At 34.6% G+C, this 14,915-nt stretch overlaps 1 protein-coding gene across 3 annotated transcripts in view; it reads right to left on the bottom strand.

Annotated features, from left to right (window-relative positions):
• Positions 1-14,915, bottom strand: part of LOC140152548 (uncharacterized) — a 59,899-nt gene that overhangs the window by 19,339 nt on the left and 25,645 nt on the right. For all 3 annotated transcript variants that reach the window (XM_072174934.1, XM_072174932.1, XM_072174931.1), the window contains exons 5-11: positions 13,927-14,004; positions 9,914-9,958; positions 7,153-7,188; positions 5,631-5,730; positions 2,395-2,526; positions 1,254-1,624; positions 498-534 (exon numbers count right to left, since the gene is read on the bottom strand). In XM_072174934.1, the coding sequence (XP_072031035.1) occupies positions 498-534; positions 1,254-1,624; positions 2,395-2,526; positions 5,631-5,730; positions 7,153-7,188; positions 9,914-9,958; positions 13,927-14,004 (799 nt within the window). The remainder of the gene's footprint in view (positions 1-497; positions 535-1,253; positions 1,625-2,394; positions 2,527-5,630; positions 5,731-7,152; positions 7,189-9,913; positions 9,959-13,926; positions 14,005-14,915) is intronic.

Consider the following 14,915-nt stretch of genomic DNA (forward strand, 5'->3'; position numbering starts at 1 on the left):
GGGAACCACAATATTTCTTCATGTAGAAAGCAGAACACACATTTTTAAATGAAGGCACTTGAGAAATACAGGGAAATTTGTTTAGAAAACAAGACGGGGAGAACTCAATTGTTGTTTTCATCTGAAAACTGTGAATTCTGTATTACACAAGTAGGCAACAGTGAAGTGGTTCCTCAGCTAATTGAATCAACTCATCTCATTTGCTGAACACAAATTGCATAATCTAGCAGCAAATGCCCAATGATTATAAACCTGAAATGCTGTTGGACCAAAACTGTGCATTAAATTTTATATCTTACAGAAAATATATATAAAAATTATTCTTGTACTACTTCATTGGTACTACCTTAATGCAGACCTCAGTGTATTAAATGTCAATATCAAACAGGTAATGTTTGAGTCACGGATGGAAAGCTAACAATATTTGGCACATAATGAGTAATGTTTAACCTTTACACTGCCATTTGCAACTTATGTACCTAGTATTCACAACTTACCATGTTTCTTGGGTTGCTGCGGTGATTCAATTGGAGACTGAAATAAAAATCAAAAATTTGAAAAAAAAATTGTTAAAATGAATGTAGACAATCCACACATCAAACTGTTTGCTGTAGGCCTATCTTTGAAAGGTGTGTGACCCAACACATAAAAACAAGAAAAATCTAAGTTTTCTTAACCAAGTTGAAGAACTGGGTTGGTGTGTGGGGTGTGTTTGTGTGTGTGTGCTATCAAATGATTTCTGCCAAGGGGCAAGGGAGGCAAATCTCTACAAGCTCCTTATTCACAATTTGACTTTAACAGGTCAATCTTGAGTTTCACACACAATTACAACCTAATTTTATTGTGTCTTAGAGTCAGCCTGTAATACAACTATGCATATTATGTAGGTCTCTGGACACAGGCAAATCCTGAAATCACCTCAACTCTATAAACAGATTCACAATGTCGAATCTTGTAAACTTTTGAAGAGAGCGTATTGTAATTGTACATCGTGAATTTACTGTGTTGAAATGCACTTGTCTCTGATTGGCCGGGTTGAAATTTATGAATGAACTTTGCGCCATACTCGTTGATAGTTCTGACTTTGCAACATCATGGTAGCACGCACTCACCAAAGGTTTACAGCAAAATATTATAATCCAAACCCTAACCCTAAACACAGGGTGCAAAAACGCATTATAATGCCCACATATCTCAGGTAAAAAATCTCCACAAGGAGATTAATAAAGAGGCATGTTCCTATAATAACTTACCTTCAAGCTGTCAGGGTCACCCCCTTTCTTACTAAGCCTTTCAGCTTTCAGCTCCCCAACAACACGACTATTCTCATTGATCCTATTCTTCAAAGTCACTGGTACAAAGTCTTGTAATGATTCCTTCCTAGACATCTTAGGTGAATCTGCCTTAGCATTGAATTCTATGGTGAACCCTACATGCTTCTCACTGGTCTTCACTAAGGTTACATCTCCCTGATCAGGAGGCTCAGCGTGTTTATTTGGGGTGGTGGGTTTGATGTCCGTTCTCCTGGTGTAAATATGTACTGGGATGTCTCTTGTATTATCACCAGCAAGAGCTAGTTTGGTTGGTCTTTGTGTGTGTGATGATTCCTGGTTATTGCGTTTATCTGTGTACACAAAGGTTCAGAGTTTATTTGCTTTGGAGTGAGAAGTAGGTCAAACGTGTTGCTCTAGTTTCTCAAACTTGCTCATCTGTCCAGGCACAGTTTGTTGAACCCTAATATGTGTGTACATTCATACAATGACCTTTGAATGCGTTAGGTACATAAACTTGTACTTGAGTTCAAATTCAGAGCTATTACTTTTGAATGGAGGTCAATGAACTGTGCCACTGAAGATGAGACAGATTTCAAATATATAACATTTCTGTTAATAATAAAGGCAGAAATCCAAAATACAATTGTTTCATTTCTCTTGAAAAAGACTATTCTGAAGTTCAAGTAAATATATCTAGATTTGAAAAATAAATACAATTATTCCATAAACTTGATCAATTTATTTAGCAAAGTATTCATATTACATGTATACACACTTGTAATACATTATAAGATATAACATGCACAGTAAAAAATATACATGCAGTGAATACAACAATATAGCAAAAACAAAGATATTGAAGCGGAGAATACACAGTTTCCATACAAATTGTCTAATGGAAGGAGCTGTCACCAGTAAAATGGTTCCATATGCTGCTCACAGCATATCATGCAGCAATCCATGCACTAGTCTCTTTGTCCCTTCATGGGTGACACAACAAATATCATGGCTGTATATTCTCCCATTCAATTTCTGGCACAATATTGACAAGAAGTCCAGTGTCACATGATCCACAAGAAAAATAGTATTAATTCTTACAAAGAGTGCAAATAGAACAAACCTTTCTCTGGTGCATCATAAGTACCACTACGTAACCTGAACCCTTCGTCTTCATCCTCAGCGTCAGCATCGGGTTCTCCCCACCACTCGGGCTGGCCATAAAGAGGTGAGCCCCTGGGGGAGGGGATCATATCTGATGACATAGACATAGGTATGGCAAAGTGATACACATATACATACAAAAATGAAAAACCAATGTGCTTTAACAAGAGTAATAAATAGTATTACATGCTATGAAGTACCACACCATAGACTCTACACAGTGCAAGAACTTATTACTATACTATGAAGAAAGAAAGTGCCTGTCTAGCAAATCATGCAGTGAGATTTGCACCAACTTGTACAAACGAGGAAGTGGCTAATCATCAACACCCACAGTACTAAATGTCACCCTAATTGGCTTGGCTCATGCCACCAATTCTTACTGAGTGTGTGTGTGTCTGCTGCACAAGACATTGAATAAGTTTGCTGGATTTTGATAATCTTCTGTGTCAGAAAAATTTGTTTAGTCACTGTTCTTTTGCTTTTCAGCTGTACTGGCCAATTGATTGGCCTGTAAAAACTATTTTGATTGGTCACAAGAGGACTACTGTATAAGCCAATATTTTTGCACACAGATATATTCGTGGTTAAAAGCTTCATTACCATTTTTGTAGGATGACTGATTTGGCAGTTGTAGATTGCTTTAGTAATTAAGCTTATTAATACCTCATTATCAAGCACATTCAGAGGGTGTTAAATTTGTTAGCTTATATCAAACCACAAAATGCACAAAAATAAAAACCACAGAAAAAATTATACAGTATCATGTACAAAGATATGGTACAAATAGTCAGTAGGGCTGAAGGAGATTAAGCTTAAAATTGCTAAGAGATCTAAAAGCTCTATTTTGATTGGTTACTTAAATGATTATATCATGTAATTAACCAATAAGTGGCACTGTAAGAAAGGCAGTAGTGCCCATGGGGATAAGTTACAATTCCAAATAAATGTACCTTAACTTGACTTTATACAAGGGGTTTACAGTTATAAAGGTACATGTATATAGGAAACACATGCACATAGTTATGTACCACATAGTACAGCATGCAGCTTGAGCAAGAACCACTACAGGGTGTAACAATAAACTTTATACAATTGCATTTTGACTTGTGAGGAAAAAACTAAAAGAGTTATGGCACAAATATTATATGCAATACAATCAGTAATGTTTTGGCTAAAAGAAGAGGTTTAGTTGGTTTATTTACTAGCTTGGGTTCAAAAGTTATGTCCGATTGATTAAAACGTCAAGAAAACATGTTGGGCCACTTTTGCCATGTTTGCGCATATCAAGTTTAAACCGCGTAGATATGCTTATCGTGCATTAAACATCAAAGAACTGACACAAAAGAATTATAAGTCGTGTTTCTTCATATAATTAATATGAACTTAATAATAATATGATATTTCTTTAAAATCTAAAATCTTTGAGAGTCATGAAATTTCTTTCAAATTATCTTATAAATAAAGTAATTTCTCATATCCCTGAGATGTCATTGGTAAAACTGAGAACAGTTTTTGCATCCATAAGTACAAAACAATAAGATTTTGAAATTAAGTTCTGCTGGGCTTCTAGCTGTTCTGGGGCGACCACACTATTGCCATCATTTATGTTAACAAATTCTACATACTTCTCATAGTTATATGTAATTGTATGCCTTGATGGAAGACGTGCGTTTGGAAAATGAGCTATAAACAATTTTATGGTTTCTGCTTGACTCCATGTGTTACCGAATGTCACAACCATACAAATACGCTCTTCCAACGTGAATTTGGGTTGAAGTTTTTGAGCTGCAGCCATGATTTCTAGCAAATGAGGTTGTTATGTCAGTGCTTAGTTGTGACTTTCAAAAACTCAAGGAGATATTCTATTATGTAATCATTTCTACCACTTCGAATACCCCATTGTTTAAAACTACCTATCATAAGATGGTTCAACTCTATTCAGTCAATTTTGTAACACTTTAGACAAAAGTGGCCCAAGCAGTTTTAAGACTAGGTTACATAATTGGCCATATCTTCACTTTCATACCGTCAATTCTATTGGAACAAAGCTTAGCTGGTGGCTAAAGAAATTATCTTGATAGAAATGTAAATTTCAAACCACAAATAAGCGGCATGCTTGTGTCAATTTATTTTCAAAATTGTACAAATTTTATTGTTACACCCTGTATATATAAATCAAAGTTTTCATTCTTCAGTGCATCAGAAGGTAGAAGCATGTGTTTAAACATACTGGCAGAAATATGGATGCAAAACATGTCAACTATGAACTGGTTCACTTTGATGAAATGAACAGAGAAATCGTGCACAGACGGAAACCTATCACTATAGGTTAATAAATGTGATCACTTGTTGGGAGTGAAATTGTACAAAATAATGCAAGTGAACTGAGATGTTGAAGCGTCTGATGCACACGCTCCGCAGGGGGCAGTGCATTAGGCTCATCAACATCTCGTTAGTGCATTATTTTGTACAATTTCTTGAGGAACAAGTGATACACATTCATTTCATAAACGAGAAAAAAGCACATGATTTTTGCTGTTTTTATAACAAAATTATCACAAAAATGTTGGAAAATAGGACCAAATATAAATGCATCAACCTGGATGTAAAAAAAAAAAAAAAACTGCATGTAGTACACAGAGTGCTATTAATTATACACAATCAATGCACTCCACATACTTTTCTAATCGCTTTTCTGATTGGCTGCTTTGATATAGGAGTGTATGAATTACATTTAATCCAAGAAAATTAAGTTCCAAGAACTGTACATAACAGGTATGATTCAGATCCAATTAGTTTTAATTTACTGTTATTCACAAAATTTATAGGGAAATTAACTTTATTCAAGAATGACAACAAATTGAGTGAAAGAATGCTACATGTACATCTTCAAATAGCTGCCAGATGTCATATGTGTACAATAAAGAATGCAGAAATTGTCAAAATTTCTATTGAGCAGCAATTGCTGCTATCTTACACTAAAAATAGACTTATTGTCGTCTGCTTTCTGTATCTTACACTATAAACCTTCAAAATGCAGACTCCTGGGAATTATATGATTATAAACATGAGAAGTTTTCAGAACTGGTCCATGAATAATAATGAAGACAAGCATGCCACTTTCTTCTAACTTAACACTAATTAATTAGCAAGGTTCACTAAAGACTAATAATTTATACCCTGATTACTAACCTGACTTGTGTTTGTGTGTGTGTCTGCCGTTGTCAGTGGGCCCTGCTGAATCTGTGCTAAGATATTGTTTTTTCACAGTTGTTGGTCTTTCCAGATATGCCTGGTATAAACAAAAATGGAGACATTACATTATTAAGAATGAATGACTTCATTTGTTGGCAATATGTGTTCCAAGTGTTTTACCGCATATTCCAGTAAATAGCATACAGCACCTATAACTTTTGATATCAACATATGTGACGTGATCAAGCAAAATCAGTCGGAACTCGGAAATATTAAATTTTCAGTTTCTTGTAGGATAGTAACAAACATTTACAAAGCTGGATTTTGCAGAAAACCCCATTGAAATTGAACAACAAATTTTACAGATATGAGCAATTTAAAAAGAGTTTCCAAAACAATAGGAAACAAAAAGAACTATTTCCTTTGTTTGGCTATATCTCAAAATCAATATTTCCGTGTTCCAACTGATTTTACTTGATCGCATCACATATACATGTAAGCAGTTTAGAAGGGAATTAAGAATTGCTTTAAATTAATGACAATAAAACACAGTATAATAAGTCATTTGTGCTAAAAGCAAAACAATAAAACTACATAAATATAATTTACTCAAAGAAAAGAAACCCCAGCATGCATTCAACATTTAATAAATTAACTTCAATAACTTGTAATTAACACAAACACTAATGTAGTACAACAATAAACTGCAACATAAACTTTGCAATTATAACAAGTTGAATGAAAGGGTTGGACAAGACCATGCACAACTGTGTATAATCAAAAACTTTCATGCTTCTTTAGTTTGGGGGACTCACAGATCCGTCCGTAAAATTGCACACTGCATTCATTTAATTGCTTAAACGTTAATATGTTTTTGGGCATTCTTTTTTTCTTGGCATTTTACTATGCTAAAATGAATTTGCAGCAAATAAGCATTAACCATCGAATGTACTCCCTAGTAGTTCGTGTGTCATATTGCTTTTTAAAAAAAGTGATCACAGACTAGTAGAATGTAATATCACAGGGCCGTAGCAAGCGGGGCGGCCGGGGATGCCATGGCCGCCCAATTTTTGAGAAATTTGTTATGTTGGGCGGCCGCCCCATATTTGTGATGGCCGCCCCACATTTTTCAACCTTGCTACGGCCCTGTAATATCACAGACAGGTCTGTGAATTTACAGTGCCCCCAAACTGACTTTTCAGCATCAAGTTAAAATTACTAGTATTCAGTTTAACACATAGAGGGCAGTATATAGAAAAACACACATGCTTTATGTACTTCTCAATTCTGCATTAAAAATCCAAAAACATTACATTTGGTTATTATTGTCTCCACAGCAAAATTCATCATGTTTGCAGCAAACCATGCTCATGAACAAACAATATCATATAATTTGTAACAATAACAACTTGAGGTGACTACAAGGGTCAAAAGCAAATTAACATGATTAAGCAAAGAATAAACCATTTAACAGTTTGTATACTTGTCACGCTAAAACACACATTGAAAATACACTCACATCTTCACCCTCTGTGGCCGCACTGTCAACGACTTCCTGCGACAAAAATATGTCAACATTCAGCTAATTAGTTGTGAAGTTAATGGATTAGTAACAAGTTTTAAATCTACCTTAATTAAATATTAAGCTACATAATTATTCATTGTCACTCACTGCCAGAATGGTTCAACTCATTAAAAGTGAATATTTAAAAGAGAGTTTATGACACAAATAACATCTTGGCAATGGGCGTCACAGACAAGATTCCAGCGCCACAAATATAAGTAGCGATTCTTTTCCAAACACAAACTTGACACTTCATAGTTGACTTGATTCATTGTGGACACAATCCAAGCAGTTAGAGTTGCCTTCATGGCTAATTACCACCACACAATACCACTGGGTGGATGGCTATAGTATTTATTTATGAGATTGTAAAGGTTGATCCCTGCAAGCAAGTTCATGTAATGTATCATGGCTGCCATGTTAGCAGCATTTTATACTAGGCATGATGTAAAGTACCCCCTCCCCTGTGTTTAATGGACTTGTGTCATACGAATTGATGGTCGTAAAGACTGCCACCTGGGAAAATAACAGCACAAAATGTGAGCTCTTTTAAGCAGCAGTTCCATTTAAATGATAGCACTTAATTAGTGCCCATATGACCAAGTTGAAATGGCAAAATTTAGCTGTAGACCAATTGTCCTTCCAAAGTACATTTAACTTTTTACAGCTTATTTTTCCTTCAGTATAAATCTGCTACTAATGGATAAAAAAAATGACACCCTTTCATAATATTGAACATGAAAAGCTGCCTGAAAAGATTTTTTTTTTATTTCAAAAATACAAAATTTGATTTGAATTACAAATGCTAACTTCTAGCAAAGGAACTGACTGCCTATTTTTGTCATAGTTAATAATAATTATTAATTGTTTCAAAAGAACTAAGGTTAAGATGTAAACATTTGAAGAAATTCGCTAAAAATGTTTGACTTTGGCAGGTTCCAACGTGGAGCTTGTGACATCACACTTCAAGGCAACTGGCAGCCACGATAAAACATGACCTTCCTGAAACCCTTTCACTGTGCACTTAGAGTGCTTCACTTCACATTACAAAATGGCCTTCTTTCAGCTAAGAATAAACTTATTTAAAGAAATACTGACTTTTTGCACAAATAAGTTGGTCAGTGAAGCTCACAATTGTACAAATATGGTCTTAAAATCCAAAGGTGAAAAGTTAACCATGAAAATGGTTTAAATTGAATTTTGAAAAGCTGAAAAACAACTTTATTTTGTGGCTGGGTATTTTATAATCTGAACTTTGTGAGAAGGCCACATTTGCAAAATTTAAAGCTTTTCAAAAACAGTTTGTTTTACATGTTTAAGAGTTAGCATTGATTTAGGGTTAGGGTTAGGTTAAGTTTCTGGATTCCTAATTCCTAAAATTAATTCCTAGGTTAGTCTGCTAAAAAGCAATTCACATAATTATTAAGTTGTGCAAAACTTAGTACTTTTCTCCAATTTATATCAAATACTTAAACAGGTTAATGTGATATCAAACGAATTACCATGTTTGGTATTTATTCTATTTGCTGCACTTTCATAGACTCTTTTTATATACACAAGTACACCTATTTAGGAACATGAAAGTTCCAGAAAAATAAGATGTAAAAAATTGGGTTCATTGCTCTTAATGGTAACTATCTTTTCCTTTGTAACACTTCAGCCTTGAGCAAGTAATGAATAAATGTTTTGTTCAAAATCACAAATGAATAAAATAATAGTTTTGCCAAATAATCTTTAGAATTCTTCTGATTTAATGGGCAGGTACTAGAATAACTAATTTCCGATTTCAATGGAAATTGGTAAAGCATGTTTTGTTATAGATTCAATCAAAAGTTTCAATGGTTTTGGAATTGATGTTTTATTAAATAGTTTAGCAAAATTGTCAGTTTTCATTGGTAGTAGATTATTACATACATATTCTAAGTATAATTTGGGTAAAATTGACAATTGGCTCTGATTGTAATGATATTTAATGCATAAACAAATTAATAATTTAATTTGTAATAGAGTAACCCAACCTACATCTATCACAGCACTGGGAAATGAATGGCTAGTTATTCAAAAGATTGTACAGTAAAATTGCTTAATCTGTACTATGTCATAGAAATTGATAAAATATACATGAATTAGTAGAAACAATACCATGAATACAGAAAGGCACAATATGGAAAATGATCAGAATACTACAGAATATCTATTATTGAATACCAGCTGTGAATCATGTATTAACAGATGGGTGAAACACTAACAAAGATTCGGTTTGGACTCATGTTCCATTGAAACAAGATCAGGGTTTCAATGATTTATATAGGAATCACATGTGTGTACATTTTTCCTCAGATTTAATAAATACGATGTAATTTACGCATATCACTCCATGTGTATTTGTGACTCCAGTTTGTTTGTAGACCGACATCAGTCTACTTTAAGGAAAACAACATTTTGTTAAACTTTAAAAGGGAAAGCGGAGTGGAAGGGAAGGAGGGAGGAGGAGGAAGGCAACACTTTTGGGATGAGGTCATACCCTAAATAGGACTGATGGTGATGATTGTGGGGAGTTGAGGAGGACAAATGTTCAGCAGATGAAAGAGGCAGGTTTCCCAATAGCATTCTGGAAGAAAGTATAGAGATTATGATGCAATGAACAACACTTAAACATGGAAAGAGCTGCTAGTCTACCAACAACACCAATGACTCCACAACATACTCAACCAACCTTATCTTCTGGTTTACTGTTTCCATTCTGTTCAACTTTGTATTCCTTTAGAGGGAAAATGGGGACAAATGTATGATATGAAATGTTAATATACTACATCACATGCTGTATGTGAAATGGTATTGAATATGAACATCAAATGGCTTTTTGTGCTTGCGCTGGTTAAAGGAATCCAGGATTGAACAAATTTTCATAGAAAGATTTAAAACATGCATCATATAAGAGACTGAAAAAAAAAAAGATATTACAACTATGGGTACATATAAAAACATTACAAAATATTGTAAACAAAAAGTTAACAGTGTACAATGTATGATAATAAAAGCTACAATGTTTTTCCTAAAATTGAATAATCTGTAGAATGCGCATACAATTATAAACATATGTAATGGGCTTATATGAGCCAGATATGAAAGATAAATGCTTGCCCATAAATACAAGCCAGATCAATGTTTGAAATGCCACCAACATATAATAGCACAGCCTATTATGATGTTGATGTAACATTTCCTCGCATTTAGACAGTTGTTTTTTAATAAATTGATTTCATCACTTGTAATGCATTCCAACCGTCTCATCCATCAGCATTACATACAGCAAGCAATAAATAACATTTTATTTTCTCTTTAAAGAGTCACAAGGTAACATTACAAGCCTACAGTTGATGCAACATAGTGTTATACCAAATGTCATAGGACACACACACACATCTAGCAAGCAGCCTATTCATATGATGAGGCTCAGAAGATTATAACATGATCTGTCACAAACAATTCATTGCACATATTTTCGGAGCAAACATATAATTAAGGGTGGTGTTTGGGATCCAAGTGTATGAGGCAAGATATCATGAAGTTTCAATGCAGCCATGATTGGCCATGTCACTAACTATAGCACTCATATTTTCATATTTAACATGAATTACAATAGAGTACCGTAAAAAAGTTTTTAGCCTTACAAATTCGCTAAACTGCCTAATTTATAATAGATTATTTCATTGTGTCATTATCAGTCCCTAAACCAGTGCCTCTCAATATATTAAGTGTGACAGGATTTTAATCACTGCACCCTGCTAAATTTTATATATCAGTATTATCATATCCAATATCCATACCACAAGCAATTTATATTTGAAATCTGCACAAATATAGCATGGACCATACAAGTCAGTTTACAAATTGTAATTTAAGGTGCCACATTTGAAAATGTTTAATTTAAAAAACAATTTAACCCTTTCATGCACGAATTAAGTTTTAAATTCACAAAAATTTTTATATTGTGTTATTTTACATCTAAAGGGATTACAAGAACATACCCAATGTCAATTTTTTGGGCAGTGTTCCATTAATTAATTCTGCACATGTCCTCATATGAGGACACTGCGCAACAAGGACGTCAATATTTACATGGTACATCTACATAGAAAAACTTAGACTTAAGTCATTTTCTGAAATAATAGAGAAATTGGGGTAAAATGTAAACAACTTGGGCTAAAAATGATGTAGAAATATTATTGGACTTTACAAAATAAGGAATTCAGGCAAAAAACAGAAACAAGTGACTTGTCTGCAACCATGTACATACATATAAATGAATTGAAGTTCACGAATTACAACTTGTGAATTAGATTTCATGAATTACAACTTGTAAATTAGAATTTAAATTCAACTAGATGTTATTCCTAGCCTAATTAGAGTTCAACAACTCAAGTTGAAATGCAATCATTATTACATTCACTCTGTAGTAGGCCTATTTCATTCTATAAGTATGTATTTTCCTATACCACCATGGTAAATGTTACATCTGTAAATGCGCAGTGTCCTCTTATGAGGACAGGAGGGCGCTATAGTAAGACACCACAATGGCGCAGTGTCCTCATTTGAGGACACATGTTTTTTCACTATTTTCAAGTATTCTAAAATATTTGTCACAATATAGTTGTTTCCATTATGTTCTATAACATCTATAAATACTAATAAAAATTGTAGCCACTTTCCTACGTCATAAAACAGTTAAAAAATTTGACCAAATCCAGGGATCATAAAGTATAGCACATGGCTGTGAAATCCCAATTTTAGAAATGTACCTGGGGGTAAATAGAGCCTGTAGGCATTTATAAAAGCTCAGAGTGTATACTGCCCTGTCTTGAGATTGTAATGCAACATTGCACATTGATGAGGGGGTATTAATACATTTTTCATTGTGCATTTATTATCCGTCCTCATATGAGGACACGGTGCGTGAAAGGGTTAAGACACTTTTAAGGCCTGAAGATGCACCTAGGATAAGGTGTGAAACCGTTGCCTCTCAAAACCGTGAGTCCAGTTGAATAGTTTTAACGAGTCTAATTTTATATTTTAAATTTAAGACACTATTATAATTATATCAGCAGGTAAGCCATCAAATATTGAAAGCATAAACCAATTAAAGCAACCTTAGGGTAGTAATGTGGAAATACGGCTGCGTAAGATTGCTTGACTGACGCTACAAGCAATTCTTATCATCACACCAGTGGTATATAGATGGCATGACATACATAGAGTGATTTTCTAGAGCATAAATCATGCACAAATGCAGATACCTGATTTGTAGTGTATTTGACAGGATAATTAAAGCAGCAATATTTTCATATCATACATCTATATAGTATATTATCTATAATGACTGTTTATGGCTTCATCGGTTATCTCTTATGGATATGAAGTTTGTGCTCAGGACTCTGCTTTTAAAAAGACACCCTCCACCCTTTCTACTTGCTTCAGGTCTTAAATAGTCCTCAATGACCAAATTTCAGCTACTAAGACACTTACTATGAGGGGGGGGGATGATTTTAAAATCAACTTATTTCCCAATCTGAATTATATTTTGGAATTTATAAAAATTAGGAAATCTGAATAAAAACTGGCATCTCTGTATACTGGCTAGGAGAAGATGAATGGCAATAGCCTGCTGGAGTGTAAATCATGCAACAAGGCTTAGACATGAAATAAATCTCAGTAGTTCTGATTTTTTTATCGGATGGTCATGGTATAAAGCTACAAGAGATGTTTTGGAGGCATTAGTCGAAGGAATAAATCAAACAGATGTTTTCAGCCGAAGTTGATCAATTTTGACTAAAATTTTTGGGGAAAAAAATTGGAAAATTTTCAATATATGTTTGCAAAAATATGTCAACTTTTTCAAGCTTTTGGTGATTTTTTAATAACTTCTTCCATGTTTTTTTTTTTAATCCCGACCGACCAGGCCCTACATGGCAAAATGGTCCACCCATAGAATAGGGTTTTTTTGTTGCCTAATTAATATTATTAAGTGTACCGTTACTTGACTGTGTATTTACACATGTAATATGTTCAAAATGATGGGTTGACAGGTGGAAGCTAAGGCACTGATCCTTGATGATTTCAAAACATTTCTGACACTCATTTAAGGCCAGGTCTATGGTATATATTTGAAGTCCAATTTTGTTGTGTGTTTTACCATTTTAACAAATACTGCTTTCTTTTTACTCTCCACTGTGATTTACACTTCTCCACAGTGATTTTCTACTCAATTGATCTGGTCATTATTCCACTTCTACACATTTTGTTGCTGCGGCACAAATTTGTTGAAGCGAAAAATGCAGCAGCAAAATTACTGCTGCGTTAAGCTCGATGTATACTCCACTTCACGGCCGCGATTTTGCTGCCCACAAAGAAATTTGAGCTGAAGTTTTACGACTTAAAGAAATTGCTTTGCAGAGCAGGTTTCTTAGCTTCACGGGAGTTGGATTTGGTTCAACTTTAGGGGTAGGCCAGTGAAGTTTCTATCAGAAAGCACAGGGCAGGCTTCACAATACTTGGCGCTAACTTTATTGAAGTATTCATCAATGCCTTTCGCATGAAGCTGAGAATTATTTTTTTTATCGCAGCTTTGCACAAAGTGCAGAATGTGGAGTATACATTGGGCTTTAGTCGCAACGGTAAAACAAACACAAACATCAAACTATATACTGAATTGAAGAACTAAACACTTACCAGTCTGGTAACACCTAGCGCATCCTTCACCTGTCTGATCTGTGTAGGGTCAACTTGGTCAAACCGGTAGGTTACGGGATGTAAACACATGCAGAGTTAAGTCCAAAAACTTTATAATGACATTATCTAACCATTATTATGTACATCATAAACAGAGGTACCGCTGGGTCAGCAATACAACAGTGAATAAATGCAATTTGCTGTTATGTAGTTTTAAACAAAGATCTTGAAGTTGGAAGTAATATTTCAGTAATCATTTGCATTAGCCACGTAACAAATTATTATTATTTTAAAAATTAAGAAATGAAGGCTTTTCTCACTTTTTGACTTGAGACTTTTCTCAAATTCGGACCTGTCACAATTAAGCCTAATGCCCTAGTTGCTTTTTTGGTGAGGGAAGGAAAGAAGGAAGGAAGAGTGAAAGAAGAAGAGAAAACTTTGTTTCTCGGGTGCAGTTTTGAACCACCGACATGTGCACGGGCATACCTTGCAATGGGGGTGTAGTTTGCCAGCCAAGCGTTTTGTGACTATATGACTGTTCACATGATGAAGCATTCCCATCATATGGGATACCTACCCATGCATATGCTTTGTGAATTGTGGTTTTTTGATGTTTGGTATGGTTAGGGTTTTAAACACATATAGTGGGAAAGTTAAGGTGTTATTAACCGTAACACCCTAGTTGCTTTTTGGCGAGGGGAAGGAAAGAAGAAAGGAAGAAAGAAAGAAGAAGAGAAAACTTTGTTTCTCGGAAGCGATTTTGAACCACTGACCCCTTGGGTGCCAGACACGTGCACTGGCCTACCTTGCTACAGGGGTGTAGTTTGCCAGCCAAGCGTTTTGTGACCATATGACTGTTCGCATGATGATGCAATCGCATCACCTGGGATACCTGCCCGTGCATATGCTTTGTGAATTGTGGTTTTTTGATGTTTGGTAGAGTTATGGTTATTAAACAATTGAGTCTACCTCAATGTATAAAATGAGAC

The sequence above is a fragment of the Amphiura filiformis genome, chromosome 5 (genome assembly GCF_039555335.1).
Source record: "Amphiura filiformis chromosome 5, Afil_fr2py, whole genome shotgun sequence".
Classification (NCBI taxonomy): domain Eukaryota; kingdom Metazoa; phylum Echinodermata; class Ophiuroidea; order Amphilepidida; family Amphiuridae; genus Amphiura; species Amphiura filiformis.